This window comes from Pongo abelii, chromosome 1, assembly GCF_028885655.2.
Source record: "Pongo abelii isolate AG06213 chromosome 1, NHGRI_mPonAbe1-v2.0_pri, whole genome shotgun sequence".
Lineage (NCBI taxonomy): Eukaryota > Metazoa > Chordata > Mammalia > Primates > Hominidae > Pongo > Pongo abelii.
The window spans coordinates 167,748,268-167,768,683 of NC_071985.2; the positions used below are offsets into that span (position 1 = coordinate 167,748,268).

Consider the following 20,416-nt stretch of genomic DNA (forward strand, 5'->3'; position numbering starts at 1 on the left):
CTTTTTACATTTTTGGTAGAGACGGGGTTTCACCATGCTGGCCAGGCTGGTCTCGAACTCCTGACCTCAATTGATCCACCCGCCTCGGTCTCCCAAAGTGCTGGAATTATAGGCGTGAGCCACCATGCCCAGCTATGCTTATTATTTTTAATTTAATAACCAGTAGTACATTGAGATAAAAATAAGAGGCCTAGTGGGGTCATGCCTGTAATCCCAGCACTTTGGTAGGCCGAGGTGGGCAGATCACGAGGTGAAGAGATCGAGACCATCCTGGCCAACATGGTGAAACCCCGTCTCTACTAAAAATACAAAAATTAGCTGGGTGTGGTGGTGCGTGCCTGTAGTCCCAGCTACTCGGGAGGCTGAGGCAGGAGAATCACTTGAACCCAGGAAGCGGAGGTTGCAGTGAGCCAAGATTGTGCCACTGCACTCCAGCCTGGCAACAGAGCAAGACTCCGTCTCAAAAAAACCAAAAAAACAAACAAAAAAAACTCCCTCCCCCAGCTTCAATTCCATTTCTCAAAGACGTGGTATTGATTTCCAACATATGCATGTCCTTTTTGAGTGAGCTTATTGAGCACCCTGTAGAACCATAATCTTTTGTTTGCCTCTTCTTTTTTCTTCTTCATTGGGTTTTTATTCTTTATGAAGAATCACTGGAACTGGGAGTTTCTGGTCTCCATTGAGCCATCTTTCCTCCATCAAGATGTCAGATGTAGGCTCTCTGAACTTACAGAAAATTCTTGAGTAAAGAGAAAATCACCAAGGTGCTTAAGGTGGCTTAGTCCCTAAAAGTAATCTGTTCTGTTACACCATCTGCTGTGCCTTGGAAAGGAAAATCCTTTGGTCTTTAACATTAAATTCTTACAAACACCAAGTGTTTTCCCTTTATTGCCAAGAGTTTGGAGATGTGAAGTAAAAAGAAAGAAAAAATGTTCTTCAACTTTCTTTCCTGTTTTAGCCAACTGGCTCTCAAGAAAGGACGGAGGTTGGGAATCATCAAGTAATACTATAGCAAAAACATATACACTAAAGTTTATAGAAGCTTTAAAATTTATAGAAGCTTTGAAATTTCTAGCATTAACGCTCAGATTCCATTTGTGTATTCAATCACTTATTGAAGCCTTTTATGCCTGGAGTACGAAAGTTTAAAAAAAGGCATGGTTCTTTCCTGCAAGATTACAATAGTCTAGTGGGATGCAGGAGAAGAGCTTACTATGACACAGAGTATTAAAAGCCACAGAAGACATTTAGATATAATGGGAATGTCTGTATTGTGAAAATACTCAAGAGTCAGAAGGATTTTACTGAAAGTTGAGTTGCAAAGGACGGGCAAGAGTTCTGAGAAGAGTTAGGGAAAGGAACTCTAGGAAGTCGATGGTCAGAAAAACCATTAGTCCCACTGGGAATGCTCTAAAATACAGTCAATCTATGTGACTTCTTACAAGGACATAGGTATCTTTCTTCTTTTATTTTTATTCAAACACAAACAGGAAGAAAAAATAAATATGCCAATATGTTAATGTTAACTTTATTCACACAAAAGTCAATGGTATTTTTAGCTGTGCACACACCACTCCTGTTTCTACCTCCTTTATAATAAAATACTTAGCACATTCTAGAGTCCCCACACTATGTAAGTTGTGTATACATCTGCCTTTCCCACTAGTAGTCAAGCTTTAAGTCAAGAATAATAAATCCCTTTCTTATTTTTATAACTCTCACATTACCCAATTCCTAAATATGGGCTCAGTAAATCCTATTGAACTCAAAATGTTACCTGTCTATCATTGTGTACAGGCTCATCCATATTTGACCAAACCAAACCATCACCACCAACAACAAAACGTTACTCACCAAGCAGTGGACAACACAGACATTTTTGGGATTCTGCAGTAGCCAGTTATACATATTCCGACACACAGCAAAAAGGTTGTGCAGACTGGGAGCCTGCCTAATGGGCCAACTGCATTCTGAGACCTAAGGGAACACAGCAAAAGGAAATTAATTCCTCCAGCAACTTCCTCTTCATAAGCAGGTTATCACACCAAACAACATCTTCTGGAAGTGATACCATATCCTCTCTTAATATAGGCAGGAACAGTGGGAACAGGGTCCAAATGCATGAAGAAGAGGGTGTTTAACACAGCAATTTTTTAAATTAAAGAATTCTCTTTCAGTAAAGGTATGAAAACACATTTTGAAGCACATTTTAAATTAAACTAGACCATTTCAAGTACATCCTTGGATTTTTTCTATTCTGTGAGGTTACATAGAATTTCATTTCTATTAAGCATAAAATGTTTTGACCTCCCCCAAATGTTTAATTATAGGGTTATAAGTCCTGCACCATCTCTAATTTATCCCAGCTCTCATGATAACATGAAAAGTGCTACAGAGTAAGCCAAACGCAGGCTTGTGCATGGATCTACTTTTTTTTTTTTTTTTCTCTTTTAATTAAAGGACACAACTTACAGGGGAAACCCTTGGCATTTTCATTCATTTAACATGCATATTTTTTTTCACACATTATGGATCATCAACTAAGTTCTAGGAATATTGCTTGGCTCTGATCCACGCAACAGTCATATAAGACAGGTATTAATACAATCCCCATTTTGCAGATGAGTAAACTGACTCTCAGAGGTTATCCAGAGTCACACTGCTGCTCAGCATCAGCACTGCAGCCCAGATCTGAATATAAATCATGTTACAACAGCACACTGGCTGACATTATCATTTGCCTCAAAATACTGTTAAGGCATGATCCCCAGTTGATTACATATTTACTAATGTAGCTAAGAAACAACAAGGAGAAGCTTAGAGTTGGACAAACTTCATAACCTCTTTAAGCCTTTCTTTCTTCATAAAATGTGGTGAACAGTACCTCTTACATAACTCACAGGATACCACATGAACATGTACTTCAAGAGCTTACCTCAGTATCTGACACACCCAGAGTGATAATAAGGTTGGCAATTATTATCATTTTATCAGGTAACTGCCAGTGCAAAGCCCTGCAGTCAGGACTGGCCATGTTTGAAAAACATGAAGTCCTTCATGGTGAGAGTGTAGACTGAAGGACCAGATCATACAGTCTTGTTTAGGAGCTGAGAGAATATTTAAGAAGGAGAATGACTCTCAGATCTACATTTCCAAAGATCTTTCAGGCTCCAGTATGGAGAACAGAAATGGATAACAAGAGCCTAAAGGTAGGGAGACCGATCAGGAGCTTGGTGAGGAGTGTCAATAAGGGATGATGGTGGCTAAGGCTAGCTGAGTAGCAGTGGGGTACAAACACACTTGAGGGACTCAGGAGATAGAGAGGTGGTGGGACACCTGGACATAAGACAGGTGATACACGGTGGCAGTGTGTGCATGTGGAGGGGTGTACTGAAGAGTGTGTCAGGGGAGGGAGAGGAAAGAGTCAAGCCTAAACTCCAGGTTTCCAGCTTGAATGGCTGGATAGAAGGATACAAGAAGTGCTATTTCCTAAGATATGGAATTCTGGAGAAAGAAGAGGCTTCATACAGATGATGTCAGAATGTGCTCTGCAATCCCAAATGTCTCAAATTCCTTCTATTTGACCATGGGAAAGGGAGGCAGGAGGAATTTGTTTGATTAGCCCTTTTCTGGTAATCAGATAATAAATAATCAAAATACAACTCGGAAATTATCTGTGCTCTTGGTAGAGCTGACATCTAAAAGCAAACACATTGAGTTTCTCTCTCTGGGGCTGCCAAGAAAACCCATTCTTTTTTGTTAATTTGTAACTTTTTTCCACAAGATGACTGTGGGGCAAATGGCAGGAGACCTTCCAGGTTACCCACTTTCATATACCTTTAGGAGGGACAAGTATGGTTTATTAAACAAAGTATTTGAAATGTTTGGCACAGCTCCCAAACAGTCCAGGGTGATCTTGTATTGGCCTCTGTCAATTTAAACTTTATGATGGCTTGCCCCTTTTACCCAACATGATTCAGGACTGTTTCTGGTCTAATCTTTACCCACATATATATTCCCCATTGATGTGTTTGTTTTCAAGGAATGGAAATGACTTACTGATTAAAAATACAGAATAACTGGGAAGATACATTTTGCTGTCAGAAGAATCATAAAATGTACATTTCTACAAGCTCCTTTCTGTCTGCAATGTATTTTCTTCTCTTGGTAAACTCCAATTCATCTTTTAAAACCCAGGTTCAAGATCTAATAGGCCTTACTGACATTTACTGAATATTTTACCCAACTGCTGCAGAATTTATATTCTTTTAATTAGCACATGGAACATTTTCTAGTATAGACCATAGTCCACAAAACGAGTCTGTACAAATTCAAAAACACAGAAATTGGCCAGGTGCGGTGGCTCACGCCTGTAATCCCAACACTTTGGGAGGCCGAAGCAGGCAGATCACGAGGTCAGGAGTTCAAGACCAGCCTGGCCAACACAGTGAAACTCTACTAAAAATACAAAAAATTAACCGGGCATGGTGCCAGGCGCCAGTAATCCCAGCTACTCAGGAGGCTGAGGCAGGAGAATCACTTGAACCTGGGAGGTGGAGGTTGCAGTGAACTGAGATCACGCCATTGCACTCTAGCCCAGGCAACGGTACAAGACTTCGTCTCAAAAAAATAAATTAAATAAATAAATAAATAAATAAATACAATAGAAATCATACCAAGCATCTTCTCTGACCACAATGGAATAAAACTTTACAACTAAATAACAAAAGGAACTTTGGAAAATACATAAACACATGGAAATTAAACAACCAATGAGTCAATGAAATTAGGAAGGAAATTTAAAAATTTCTTGAAACAAATTAAAATGGAAATATACAAAAACATATGTGATACAGCAAAAGAAGTACTAAGAGGAAAGTTTATAGCAATAAACACCTATATCAAAAAAGTAGAAAGACTTCAAATTAATAACCTAAAAATACACCTCAAGGAACTGGAAAAGCAAGAACAAACTAAAGCCAAAATTACTAGAAGGAAAGAAATAATAAAGACCAGAGAAAAAACTAAGAAAATTGAAACTAAAAGGAAAAAAGATCTACAAAATAAAAGGTTTTTTTTTTTTTTGAAACAATATACAAAATCAATAAACCTCTAGGTAAGCTAAGAAAAAGAGAAGACCCAAATAAATAAAACCAGGAATGAAAAAGGAGACATAACAACTGAGACCTCAGAAATACAAAGGCTCATAAGAGACGGCTACTATAAACAATTGTATACCAACAAATCAGAAAACTTAGAAGAAATGGATAAATGCCTGGACACATACAACCTACCAAGATTGAACCACGAAGAAATAGAAAACCTCAACAAACCAGTAACAAGTAATGAGATTGAGGCTGTAATAAAAATTCTCCTATCAAAGAAAGGCCCAGGTCCTGATGGATTCACTGCTGTATTCTACCAAATATTTAAAAAAGAACGAATATTAATCCTACTCAAACTATTTTTTAAAAAATGGAAGAAGAGGAAATACTTTCAAACTCATTCTACAAAGCCAGCATTACCTGATACTAAAACTAGAGAAGGATACAACAAAGAAGGAAAACTACAGGCCAGTGTCACTGAAGAACACAGATACAAAAATCCTCAACCAAATACTTGCAAAACAAATGCAACAACACATTAAATAGATCATTCGTCATTATCAATAAAGATTCACTTCATGGCCAGGCATGGTGGCTCACGCCTGTAATCCCAGCACTTCAGGAGGCTGAGGCGGGCAGATCACGAGGTCAGGAGATCGAGCCCATACTGGCTAACACAGTGAAATCCCATCTCTACTAAAAATACAAAAAAATTAGCCAGGCGTGGTGGCAGGTGCCTGTAGTCCAAGCTACTAGGGAGGCTGAGGCAGAAGAATGGCGTGAACTTGTGAGGCGGAGCTTGCAGTGAGCCGAGATCACACGACTGCACTCCAGCCTGGGTGACAGAGCGAGACTCCATCTCCAAAAAAAAAAAAAAAGTTTCACTTCATGGGTACAAGGATGGCTCAATATATGCAAATCAATAAATGTTATATACCACATTAATAGAATCAAGAACAAAAAATACATGATTATTTCAATAGATGCTGAAAAAGTATGTGATAAAATTCAACATCCCTTTATGATAAAAATCCTCATGAGGCCGGGCTCGGCAGCTCACGCCTATAATCCCAGCACTTTGGGAGGCTGAGACAGGCAGATGACTTGAGGTCATGAGTTTTAGACCAGCCATGGCCAACATGGTGAAACCCCGTCTCTACCAAAAATACAAAAATTAGCCGGGCATGGTGGTAGGCACCTGTAATCCCAGCTACTTGGGAGGCTGAGGCAGGAGAACTGCTTGAATCCAGGAGGCGGAGGTTGCAGTGAGTCAAGATCACGCCACTGCACTCCAGCCTGGGTGATAGCAAAACTCCGTCTCAAAAAAAAAAAAATCCTCATGAAAATAGATATAGAAGGAACATACCTCAAAATAATAATGGCCATCTATGACAAATCCATGGCTAACATTGTACTGAATGGAGGAAAATTGAAGGCCTTTCCTCTAAAGAATGGAACACAACAATGATACCCACTTTCGCCACTATTATTCAACATAATACTGGAAGTCCTGGCCAGAGCAATTAGGCAAAAAAAGAAATAAAGGACATCTAAGTTGGAAAGGAAGAAGTCAAATTACCCTTGTTCGAACTCAACATGATCTTAGGACTAGAAAAACCTAAACACTCTACCAAAAAAACTGTTAGAACTGACAAACGAATTCAGTAAAGTTGCAGAATACAAAACCAACATGCATAAATCAACAGCATTTATATGTACTAACAGCCAACAATCTGAAAAAGAAAACAAGAAACCAATGCCATTTCCAATAGCTACAAAAAATATAAAATACCTGGGAATCAATCTAACCAAAGAAGTGAAAGATCTACACAAGAAGAACTATAAAACTCTGATGAAAGAAATAGAAGAGGACACAAAAAAAGGAAAGGTATTCCATGCTCATGGACTAGAAGAAATACTATTGTTAAAATGGCAATACTACCCAAAGCAATGTACAGATTCAATGCAATCTCTATCAAAATACCAATGACATTCTTCACAGAAATAAAAAAAAAAAAAACCCTAAAATGTATGTGGAACCACAAAAGACTCCAAATAGCCAAAGCCCCCCTAAGCAAAAAGAACAAAGTTAGAGGCATCACATCATCTGACTTCAAAGTTTATTATAAAGCTACCATAACCAAAACAGCATGGTACTGGCATAAAAACAGGCACATGGACTAATGGAACAAAATAGAGAACCCAGATATAAGTCCACGCATTTACCACCAATTCATCTTTGACAAAGATGCCAAGAACTTACAGTGGGAGAGGACAGTCTTTTCCATAGATGGTGCTTGGAAAAGTGGGTAACTATATGCAGAAAAATGAAAATAGACCTATATCTCTAACTATATATAAAAATCAAATAAAATGGATTAAAAACTTGAATCCAAAACCCAAAAATATAAAACAACTAGAAGAAAACATTAGAGAAATGTTCTAGGACATTGATCTGGACAAAACTTTCTTGTGGAAGACCTCAAAAGCACACACAACCGAAGCAAAAATACACAATTGGGACTATATGAAGCTAAAAAGCTTCTGCAAAGCAAAGAAAACAATCAACAAAGTGAAGACAACCCATTGAATGGCAGGAAATACTTGTGAACTATTCATTTGACAAGAAATTAATAACCAGAATATATAAGGAGCTCAAACAACTCAATAGTAAAAAAAAAAAAACAAATTAAAAACTGGGCAAAAGAGTTGAACAGAATTAACAGATCTTCAAAAGAAGACATAGAAATGGCATACAGTTATATGAAAAAATGTCCAACATCACTAATCAGAGAAATGCAAATCAAAATCACAATATAAGTGTCATCTCACTTCAGTTAAAATAGTTTGTATCAAAAAGGCAGGTAATACCAGATGCTGGTGAAAATGTGAGAAAAGGGAACTCTTATACACTGTTGGTGGGAATGTAAATTAGTACAATCACTATAGAGAACAGTATGAAGGTTCCATATGATCCAGCAATTCCACTACTGGGTATATATCCAAAAGAAAGGAAATCAATATATCGAATATAAAGCTGCACTCCCATGTTTATTGCAGCACTATTCACAATACCCAAAATAAGGAATCAACCTAAGTGCCTACCAACGGATGAATGAATAAATAAAATGTGGTATACATACACAATGAAATATTAGTCACATAAAAAAGAATGAAATCCTGTCATTTGCAGCAACATGGATGGAACTGGAGGCCACTGTAAGTGAAATAACCCAAGCACAGAAAGAGAAAGATTGCATGTTTTTTACTCATATGCAGAAACTAAAAATGTGGATCTCATGAAGATAAAGAGTAGATTAGTAGTTACCAGAGGCCAGGAAGAGGAGTGGGAGGGGGTTTGAAGGAGGAAAAAATAATATAAATCTAATTAAACTGTACACTTAAAATGGTAAAAATGGTACATTATATATGCATATTTTAACTCAAATGTTTAAAAAACAAAAAAAAAGTTCAAGTGTTCTCTTGGCTCTGACTGTTTCTCTAATACTCACAAACAGAAACGCTTAGTCATCTTTATACTCATGCCCCTGTTTATTTTCATCTATTACAGCTTTTTTCAGTAGAGCAACATGGTTAAATTCACAGGCTGGATTTTCACTCTGGATTTACCAGTTACTACTTGATTAACCTTAGGCAATTTACTAACCTCTCCAGGCCTCAATTATCTAGTGTGTAAAGTATAAATGAGCATTATAGGATTGTTGTCAGAATTAAGTAGCACAACATAAACACAGTAAATGCTAGCTTGTGGTCAAGCTGTACTGAATAAACTGCTTACACCTGTCTCCCCTTCTAGACACCAAGCTCCATGAGAAGAGAGACCATAACTCACTCATTTTTGTAACCCCAGTGTCCACTGTGCATGTGTTGCTCTTATGGTAGGTGCTCAGCAGGTGAGCTGAGTGAATGAATGAGTGAAAGAATAAAGGAATGAACCCCATTTGGCAATCTATTTTTATGATAAGATTTGTCCATATGTACCATATCTTGAGGAGGGAACAGGTGAACCCATCTTATTGGGTTTTTTTTAGACTGTAACAGAATGAAAGTATAGAAAATTTATTTCCCCAGAAATATTTTTGAAGGTTTTAAAAACTGGCTATGACACACACACACACACACACACACACACACACACACACACACACACACACACACACACACACACACACACACACACACACACACACACACACACACACACACACACACACACACACACACACACACACACACACACACACACACACCCCAAATGTCAATATCTGTAATGAGTCTCAGCTAAAAGTTGGCTAAATTATTCTTAGCACAATAGGCTAATAGCTCCAGAATCATTAACTCAATCAAGTAAATAATATTAATTTAAAGTACTCCATAATTATATATTTACTTGATATATAATTATACACCATTAAGCAAACATACAATTAGAATTTTTTAAAAGCATGTGCTCTGTCTAAAAGGGGAAAACATTAAGGCATAAACAAAACCAACAAAATAAAAAAGGAATTCAATCACTGCAAGCTATTTTTGTAGCTCTCTGGGGTTCACAGCTTCATGCAGTAACTGACACTTCGCAATGCTGTCGCCAGTTTTCCTGAATACCTTGAACATCTCCTGGGCTTGCTTAGCATCAGAGGACACCATACAGATTTCAGGGCTGCCATGATACCACCCAGTGGGAAAAAGAGGCCAAATCATCGCTAGAGCTCAATGCCATTCAATTTTCATCTCTCCATTATCCCTTGCCCAAGATAGGATGGGCAGAAGCAGCCATTCACTAAGCATAGGAATGAAAGCTTCTACAGAGAGTATGACTTAATTGCTATATCCAGTGTTTTATGAATCATGCACCATTTTTGGATGATGGGGATAATTCAGTCAATCATTTATCGTAGCATTTTATTATTACCAATGTTAATCATAGCTACTACTTACTGAATGATGACTCTAAGCAAGACACTGCTATCAAATTTATTCCTTACAACAAACCTACAAAAAAAATTTTTAAGAGTGCTTGTTAGATAGGCACTCTCTTATTGGCATATCCATTTTACACAGGAGAAAAACGAGTCCAAGGAGAGGTAAAAGTGACTTGCCCAGGAAGAAGAACAGCTGAGATGTGAACCTAGGGTAATTTTTAAAGTCTAAAGTTTGTATACACTATATGGCTTCATCTCAGTTTAAAAAAATAAAATTTGTGCACTCTCCATTATACTACATTGTCTGATGACTGATAACAATAACTCCATCTTGCATTTGTAGAGTGGTTACAGCTTCAAGTGATGGCTGTATTTTACCAGGGTTAAGACATTCAATTCATGGAAGGCTTCATAACTAGAATGTGGGAGTCTCTGGTCCTCTGGCCCCCAGGCCAGGGATTGTTTTTTTCACTCCAGTTATTTCCTGTCCTGACACTGAGGCATGGTGGCAGAGTGAGAGATGAAGTATGAGCTATAAACTTCCCCCACTCCAGCCAATCTCCCACCAACCTCCCACCAATGCAGAAACAACTGGGAGCTGTAGCGACCTCTTTGGTGTGCTCAGGAAGAAAAAGGGGTAAAAACATTGACCTTCAATCATGAGTCCTTTAAGACACCCAAGTTGATAATACATTTTCCAAAAATCAAATTGTTCCCAAAGGGAAAGAAATCCTAGAAGATTATGTCATTTAGAAAGTTAAGAAGGTAGAGTCTAAAAGAACCAGCTGGGCTGCAGATTTCTTTGCTCCTAGAAGGACTCTGTCACCATACTGTCCTTCCTGGGTGAACAGTGGAAGGAGGAGAGACAAAGTGGCCCTAGAATAGCATTAATCAGAACTTAAGAACTCTGGAGTCAGGTAGCCTTGGTGTCCATTCATCCAGCTTTCCATTTATTGCCAACAGTAATGCCAAGAAATGTATAAATGTTCCTGATATTCTGGGGCACAGCTATAAACCTTCTATGCAGAAACCAAACCAGTGTATACACGCATACACACACATATGCATGGAGTGGATGGGAACAGTGTTTATGTTGGGGATGATGAGAAAGGTTTAAGTATACATAGTGGTGTTGGTTATACAACATTGGGAATATAATTAATGCCACTGAAATTGTATGCTACAAATGGTTACAATAAGTTTATGTTATGTATATTTTACCACAATAATTTTTTTAAAGGAGTGGAAACAGATGGTTAAGCTCTCTGAAGCCTACCAATAGATCTACATACACAGAGGAGTCATTATGAACATCTGGTTTAACTGATGCATCTTGTTGGTCTCCAGGACTTCATTGTCAGCATCAGTACTCTTATTTCCTCAAGGTGGATATTGGCTATAAAGAGTCAAAAAAAAATTAAAAAAAATAAAAACACCTGAGGTTTAATACATCCTTTGCAGTCCTGAATAGGTATTCTAGTACTTCGCTTTTGAATGCTGGGCTATGTGCTATGCATTGTTTTGAGCTGTAGCCTCTGCTAAACTGAGACTAAACGAAGTCCTATTTTAACATTCTGTGACATATGCAAGTACATAATAGAAAAATCAGGAAAACAGTATTGATCATTTCATACAATTCCTGTCAACCAATGTGGCTTCTAAGCATAAAAGTGAATCAAAATACAGAATGACAACCCTCAGAAAAGTAAAATCTTCCTGGAAACAGCCTGTCTTTGCCAACATCACTACCTACATCCTCAAATGCAGGTTTGAACATATACAAACAATCACATACTCTTCATGTAAAATGACTGAATTCAGGTTTCAAGGCACAGAGGTATATGATGTGGGCAGATCCAGACTCCCACGAGTTTATAAATAAAAAATGCCTATGACTTTATACACCCTTATGAATCTATAAATAAAACCAGTTCCATGTTTAGTATTTATGGTAGACTCTACCATCAACATTTATTAAAATAAGGTTTAATTTCAGACGTAGCACTCCACAGAACCGGAAGGAGTAAGAAATGGTTCTAGTCCTCATGAACTGAAAGGTAAAAACAAAGAAAATTTTTCTAAGTCATGCAACAATGAGATGCAAATCCATTCACAGTGTTAGTGCTGGGGAAAGAAAGGTCTAGGAGTTTGAAAAGAGATGTAGGCAAATCAAAAACAAAGGTAAGATGGAAATACTACGGCTTTGGGACTGCCTCCCTGAGATGCAACTAAGGGTAAAGCAGACAGGTCAGAGGATCCACTTGCATTCTGACAAATTGTGGGACTATCTGGGAAGAGCTAAAGATGTAGTGCAATCCTGTGTTTTAGGAGAGAGAATTGGAAAAGCCTCGTGGCATGTGGAAATCTTCTCCTTAGCAAAATTAGGCAAATAAAGAAGAAGATGGGCTGGGGGTGGTGGCTCACACCTATAATCCCAGCACTTTGGGAGGCTGAGGCAGGTGGATCACTTAAGGCCAGGAGTTCAACATCAGCCTGGCCAACATGGCAAAATCGTCTCTACTAAACATACAAAAATTAGCTGGGCATAGTGGCACACATCTGTAATCCCAGCTACTTGGGTGACTGAGGTACAAGAATCAGAACCCAGGAGGCAAAGGTTGCAGTGAGCCAAGATCATGCCATTGTACTCCAGCCTGGGCAACTGAGTGAGGCTCTTTTGGAAGGGAAGGGAACGGAAGGGAAGGGGAGGGGAGGGGAGGGAAGGGAAGGGGAGGGGAGTGGAGGGGGAAGAAGAAGAAGGAGAAGAAGAAGAAGAAGAGGAAGAAGGAGGAGGAGGAGGAAGAGGAGGAGGAGGAAGGGAGGGAGGGAGGGAGGAAGAAAGGAGGAAGGGAGAAGGAGGAGGAGGAGGAGGAAGAGGAGGAGGAGAAGGAGAAGGAGAAGAAGAAGAGGAGGAGGAGGAAGAAGAAGAGGAAAGAAGGAAGGAAGGAGAAGGGAAGAAGGGAAGGAGAAAGGAAGGAGAAGAGAAGAAGGAAGGAAAGAAGGAAGGAGACGAAGGGTGTGTGACATGGGTAGCTTTTAAGGGAGAAGGAGTAACTCATGCAAGAAGATTGTGTGTGTCTGTGTGCACATGAGAACATGCATATCCCTAGTTGGAGCATATGATTTTTGGGCAATGAAGAATGGTAAAAGATGAAGTTAGAGAAGCAGATAGAGGCTAGATCATCAAGAGCCTCACAAGATATTTTACGATTTGTATAGGCAAGAAATGACCCCACTCCTCTGATCTATATCTTTCTCCTGCTCTAAGGTCCAGCTGTCACTGGTGTCTCCCTTTACTAATCTCCCTTGGCAGGTATTGTAAATATTATTTGTACTTATCTTTAGAACGTCCTGGGTTCTCTCGCCAACTAGGCTTAGGTGTCTTGAGAACAAAAACCAAATATTTATTTTATATCTATAGTGTTTAACAATTCTTTCCACATTCATGCTTTTTTTTTATTTTTTATTTTTATTTTTGGGGAGGGATAGCATTAGGAGATATACCTAATGCTAAATGACGAGTTAATGGGTGCAGCACATTCATGCTTTTTAAAAACATTGATTATCTTGTCAGGAACTGTTGTTCTAGGTATCCAAAAAAAAAAAATGCTCCCTCCTCTTCTAGGGCAAGTAAGAGCAGCCCAGGGTAGGTATTTAATATGTAATTTCTGATTCCTTTGGTAAACCCTTAAGTCCAGTCACAAAATCTTTAGTTACACTGATAGATGCCTTTCATTAAAAACATCTTTATAGAGATTGCCTTTTATAAATATTATACAAAGAGACATCTTTATATGTATAAATGCTTCTATAATGATATTATATCTTTATTTACTTTCAGAGGGAAAATGCTCCAGATTATCACAGATCTTTCAAGGTCAAATAAAATTTCTATGAACTATTGTGTAGGATGTTCCACAGTCCTTAAATTATGAAAATAATGGCACTGACTTAGCCTCCAATCAAGAAAAACAATTCAAAAGATTTGCCTTACATTAAGAACAAAATATCTATCCACATTTTTGTTTGATGTTAATTCACTTGTTCTGAATTAGCTAATAGATGGAATAAGAGTTGGAAAGTTATTTTATTACAGAAGATTTTAAACAGATGCATTTAAAATCTTCATTATAGAATGGCAACTTAGATCAAACCACTTCAGAATGGCGTTATCAGTGCTTTATCAAAGAGTGGTCCCCGCAGCAACATCAGGAGCAGCTCCCTGGAAGCTGTTAGAAATGCAGATTCTTATGCCTCCCTTGTCCTTCTGAATCAGAAGTCTGTGTTTAACAAGCCCTCCAAGTGATTCTGATGCACACCAAATTTGAGTCTGTTCTCAGAATACGCTGAAAAAGAGGTCCCTAAAACTCTCCCATAGCTTATTGAATATTAGGGCAGGAAGGAGCCATACAAAGCATGTACACCAATTTTCTTGTGTGTTTTACAGATCTGGAAACTGAGGCCCAGAGATTATCAATGGTAACTGGAATTTGGAATGAAGTGTGTTCTAGCATCAAAGCTAAGATCCTAGATACACAGCATTGTCAACCAGCTATCATTTTACACATTTGACATCAAGTTTCACTTTTAAAGGATCCATGCATAGAAAGTCCATTCTATTTATTAATAGACCCAAATGAAGTTGCAGAACCAATCACATCTAAAGGCTAAGTCAAAAATGTTTAGAGATGTTCTTGAGAGGGGAAAAAAATGCCTTTTTTTAGTGAGTAAGTCAGAATTCAGTGGCCAGAAATATCAGGCTCAATATCAGATTCAAACCTAAGCCAACTCTCAGTTCCTAAACCAAGCTGAAACTAGGAATATTTCTTTCCCTAGTTCAAAAAACTTCTTAAAATATATTAATGGAAAGATGTTCCCATTAATACTTGTCAGTACTGGTCTATCCACACTGCCTCATCTTGATACCAAGTAGCAATAAAGAAGGGTCAAAGGCATAATTAGTGTAACAGCATGAAGGCAGCCAACTGCCCTAGCAGCAGTTCAGTCTCCAACTTAAGCCTCATGAACACTGTGCCATGGAACAACCAAGCACCAACAGACTTGAGACCCCAACTTCGATGGTATTTCATTGACAGATACAGTTTCCTGTAAGTATCCTCACCCAAGGAAAATCTTTAGGATATCTCATAGCAGCCTAATATTTTGTGGACAGAAGTGTCCAGAGTGTATAGTTTTTCAGCTTCAGATGCCTAAGGGCACGTGCTTTAAGGGTATCTCTGAGGAGGAAAAGCACCATCACGTCTTCAACAGTATGATCTCAGGGCTAAAAATCCTTACCCGGCTGTGAAACTTGGCAGTTCGATAAGACTTAGGTGACAGATTGTATACTGTGTAGTGGTCAAGATGTCTGGAATCCAAAAAGCTTCGAATGTCATCAACCTGATTCCTGAATCCTATGTCAACATTGTCCAGAGGAAAGGACATCACTAGGAGAGAGATCACACCGAAAGAAAACAGGTTAAATGTTTAGGTCTGCTGTAACGATGGGCAGCAACTGCAAACTGAGCCAAAGGATTGTTAATAAACATCAGAAACTTACCAATAATTCTGGAGGTAACATAAGTGAAGTCTAAATCTCCCTTTGTGTAGCTAAAAGCAAGACAAAAATGGGCACTCATTAAAATGATCCAAATATGCCAAGATTCTCTCTCTCAATCACTTGCGTATATGAACTGGGACACTGCTGTCCAGGGGGCATGTTTTGACTCCCCTCCAGCCCTTCTCTCTAACAAAGAAGAATCACTGAGAAAAGAAAGCCTGTGACCTCAGGGGTATAAATATGCCACTCCAACTGGTGCATTCTAATGCCCTTGTAGATGCCACTTCATGATCTGAATCAATCTCAGAATAGAAAACTCTGCTTATTTATCAACACCAATTGTTCTAGCTTCTTGGCCTACCTGGAAATATCTTCCATGATTGTAAGTGGCTAAGGGGTAGGGGAAGAAGTGGTTGAGAAAAAATAAATGACGCCATTTTTCTGCCTACCAGGCCCTGGTTGAGAATCAGAGGTAAGAATAATTTTATCTTTGAACAAAGATTAAAATTTTGATTAATATAATAGACTTGATGTTTGAATTTCTGATTTAGAACTGCATATTGTAACTCAAAGTGACCCTAGAATTTTCTAATACTAAACAATAAAAAATAACTCCTATGACCTGCTTATAAGAATTTTCATACAGTGGAAGAGTAGAAAACTTCTCTCACTGAATAAATGTTAAAGGGCTAGTAGGAAACCAAAACAAAGTTCTGATTTGATTACAATCTGTAGGTAACTCTTATTCAGATTGCACGTATATTTTAATCTCATTTAATCCCTAAACAACCCAAAGACACAAATCCTGTCAGGGTATTAAAAAAAAGCTCAAAAAAAGCTCTGAGAGGTTAATTAACTTGCCTGAGGGCTCTTAGTTAACAAGGGCAGATATGGCATTAGAACCCAAGATGTTTGATTCTAAAGACAGGGAGGGCAACCATTATACTCTAATGCGGCAATGAACTGAGTCCTCCCACCCCGTGCTTATAGCTTCTAAAGGACTTAACTTTATGTCTTCAATGACATTTCTCAGTTCATCAGATCCCATAAAATTATATCCCAAAATTGACACTCTTTGAGCCAGACAAGCAGCCAGCAGGTAACCAGATCCTTTGAGAGCATGGGGATCCACTAAATTAACTGGGAAGAATGTGCGTACCTGGTCACAGATTGTATCACCCTAGAAGATGTGTCTTTGAGGGTGTCTTTCAAGTTGTCCTTTAGGTTACTAAAGAGCCTCCCTGCACCTCCTTTTACCATGTCAAAGAGACCTCCCCCATAGCTGGGCTCCATGTCTGGAGATGAGGCACCTGCCAAAAAACAAACAAACAAACAAAAATGGCGATGGCAGAGAATCCACGGAAAACCAATCCCTCTTCATTCTTAAAACATACACAGACTGTCTTTAAGAGTCTGGGACCGATATTCCTGGAAATTGTGTTCCACTCTCAGAACTTATAGACTCTGAGTTATAGCATTGCTACTGGTCCTCAGGGGAGACCCAGGTCAGTCCCTCACTGAGTCCCAGGAACAGAAACCTCCAGTATTGCTGCCACTAGCCATGTGTGACAATTGAGCACCTGAAATATGGCTAGTCTCAACTGAAATGTGCGGTAAATATAAAACACACAACACATTTCAAAGACTTGGTGCAAAAAAAAAAAAAAAAGAATGTAAAGTATCTCAATATTTTTATACTGATTACATGTTGAAATAATAATTTAAATATATTGAATTAAAGAAATTATAGCTGTAAAATCAATTTCACCTGCTCCTTTTTACCTGTTTAGTGTGGATACTGGAAATTTTTAAGCTACATATGTGGCCTTTATTGTACTACATTTGGACAGTTCTGCTCCAGAGAGACTGCTGAGGAAGAGCAGTAGTCAACTTCAGTGAGTCCAGGGCACTCCTCGGCCCTTTGATGAAGCTGACTATATTAGAAGCCCCATTCCATGGCTGTCTCTTAAAGCACTGGTTCACTTCTATCATGAAAAACACCTTCTGAAGGGGCTTTAGTACAGCTTTTAGGCCTTAGGATGCATGGTGGCTGTTAGTGCTATCTCTCAAATATTTCAGGTTCTCTTCCCTTATAGCTTCTTAAAATTGCGCTTTTTGGCCCCTTGTGCTTAGCTCCAGTCCAGGGTTTCTCAGTCTCAGCACTATTGACATTTTAGGCTAAATACTTATTTGTTGTGTGTGTTTTGAGGGGGCTGTCCCTGTGCACTGCAAGGTGTTGAGTAGCATTTCTGGCCTCTATTCACTAGATGCCAGTAGCACCTGCCCCAACCCCAACTCCACCTCTGAGTTGTGACAATAAAAAATGTCTCCAGAGATTGGCAAATATCCCCTAGTGGGGGCAAAATTACCCCTGGTTGAAAACCACTGCTCCAGCCTATGTGTGTGAGGGGAAGTGCCGTGTATCACAGTGTATGTTGTGCATCACTTCCAGGGTACATTTAACTGTTAATGTGATATTCTCCGTAGTTTTTCTCTCTCTCTTTCTCTCTTTCTCTCTCTCTCTCTCTCTCTGTATCTCTCTCTCTCTCTCTCTGTATCTCTCCCTCCCTTTGCCATAGCAATCAGCAAGGTTGGTTGGAGACTGTGGCTGCTCTGTCCAGTACTTCTGGGTCCCAGAGAAAGGAGCTATGTGGCAGATGACCTTTGATGACCCAGGTGACCTTTGATGAATATTTGGCATGAGTAAGTAATATGGTTTGGTTCTATGTCCCCACTCAAATCTCATCTCAAGTTGTAATCTCCACGGGTCAGGGGAGGGACCTGGTGGGAAGTGATTGGATAATGGAGGTGGATTTTCCCCATGCTGTTCTCGTGACAGTGAGAGATCTGATGGTTTTAAAATGTGGCACTTCCGTCCTTGCTCTCTTTCTCTCTCCTGCCATCATGTAAGATGTGACTTGCTTCCCCTTCACCCTCTGTCATGGTTGTAAGTTTCCTGAGGCCTCTACAGCCATGTGGAACTGTGAATCAATTAAACTTCTTTTCTTTATAAATTACTGAGTCTCAGGTAGTTCTTTAAAGCAGCGTGAAAACAGACTAATACAGTAAGAAACACCTATTTGTTAATAGAAGCCACCGATCTTTTGGGAATGTTCATAACCAAAGCACAACCTAACCTATGCAGGCTGATACAGGAAGGAAGCAGGAATCTGTGTAGAGGAGGTGGTTAATGTGAACAGTGGCCAGGTAGGGCTTTAAGGCCTAGCAGTCAAGAGCGTGAGTCATTCTCACCTGGGTTCCTGCCCAGCTTTGCTACCCCTAGCTGTGTGACCCTGGAAGTCAGTCTTTCTAAGTCTCTTTCTTCCCATCTGTAAAATAGGGGTAAAAATTGTGCCTACTCCACAGGGAAAAATTAAATAAATGCGTATAAAGCTGTTGGCATGGTACCTAATAAATCTAGGGGTCAAGAGAACATAGCTAAACTCTATTATGTCACATCCTGAAATTCCTGTATTGATGGTATTTTTAATCTTTGTTCACTTTCCAACTATATGATGACAAAAGACAAGAATGGCATCTATTCCTTTTCAAAAATTGCCATATATAAGATTTTCAAAATAAAGAATAATAAAAATGTTCACGTAATAGGCACTATAATTGCTAACTTATATATAACAATTACTATCTGGTAGGTATTTTTCTAAGCATTTTATCTATATTCACTCATTTAATCCTCATAGCATCCCAATGAAATAGATAATATTATTATTCCTATGTTATAGATCAGAAAACTGAGGCACAGACGTTAAGAAACTTGTCTAAGAGCATACAAGCTAGTGAATATTTATTTACCAGCAGAGTTGAGATTGAGCCCCAGGCAACCCTTCCAATCACATCCCACTTTCTTCTCCTAATATCAGCCTGAATTTTATATTTATCATTCCAATTAATTTCTTCAAACTTGTATTACATATGTTTGTATCCACAAAAAATGTATTAATATTATTTTCCAAGATTTCAAGCTGTACATAAATGGTTTTCTATTTGCATAAGTTTGCAACTTTATTTTTTTCACTTACTTTTGTTTAAAATTCATCTATGCTGGTACCAAATGCAGCTTTAGCTCAATTAATGTGTGTATCAATTATCCCACTGATGGACACGTAGGCTATTTGTTATAATAAGCAACACAGTGAGGAACACATGACTTTGATAACATACATAAGACTCTCTCTAGATTATACCTACAAGCAGAATTTGCCAGTAAATAAGGTATGTACATCTTCACATAACTAGATATTGACAAATCATTCTCCCAAGCAGTCACAGCAATTTAAATTCCTACAACTAGTACATATGTGTTCCTTCACTCTATATTCTCCTTAACAGTATTGTCAGACTTTTACATTTTTACCACTTTGTCAAGTATAAATAAGTATCTCACTTTGGTGCTATTTTGGTAATCTCCCTGATTACAAGTGAGGTGAAGTATCTTTTACTGTGCTCACTGGCCAGGTGGCTGTTCTTCCAATCATATTTCATGTACCAGTACACTCCTACATGCCATTTAGATGTTCATACATATATCTATACATACTTGTTGACTGTCATGTTCTTCCATCCTGATCTTAAGAGCTACTGATACCTAACAGATGTCTAAGTCACCATTAGACATCTATTAGAAAATGAGGCTCTGTTAGAAATTGCAAAGAACATTGAATACTGGTAAACAAACAATGAATGGACATATGGACAAACATTAATCATCTCTACCACTAACTGAGCTCTCCAATGCAACAGGAACTGTGCTCAGACCTTTTTGATAGTACAGTTTCATATAGCGG

The 20,416-nt window shown here is 38.6% G+C and overlaps 1 protein-coding gene across 8 annotated transcripts in view; it reads right to left on the reverse strand.

Moving 5' to 3' along the window:
- DNAJC6 (DnaJ heat shock protein family (Hsp40) member C6) overlaps positions 1 to 20,416 on the reverse strand; it is a 166,437-nt gene that overhangs the window by 33,872 nt on the left and 112,149 nt on the right. For all 8 annotated transcript variants that reach the window (XM_063711979.1, XM_063711977.1, XM_063711980.1 and 5 more), the window contains 4 exons: positions 16,771 to 16,921; positions 15,612 to 15,661; positions 15,350 to 15,498; positions 1,858 to 1,980 (listed from right to left, as the gene is read on the reverse strand). In XM_063711979.1, the coding sequence (XP_063568049.1) occupies positions 1,858 to 1,980; positions 15,350 to 15,498; positions 15,612 to 15,661; positions 16,771 to 16,921 (473 nt within the window). The remainder of the gene's footprint in view (positions 1 to 1,857; positions 1,981 to 15,349; positions 15,499 to 15,611; positions 15,662 to 16,770; positions 16,922 to 20,416) is intronic.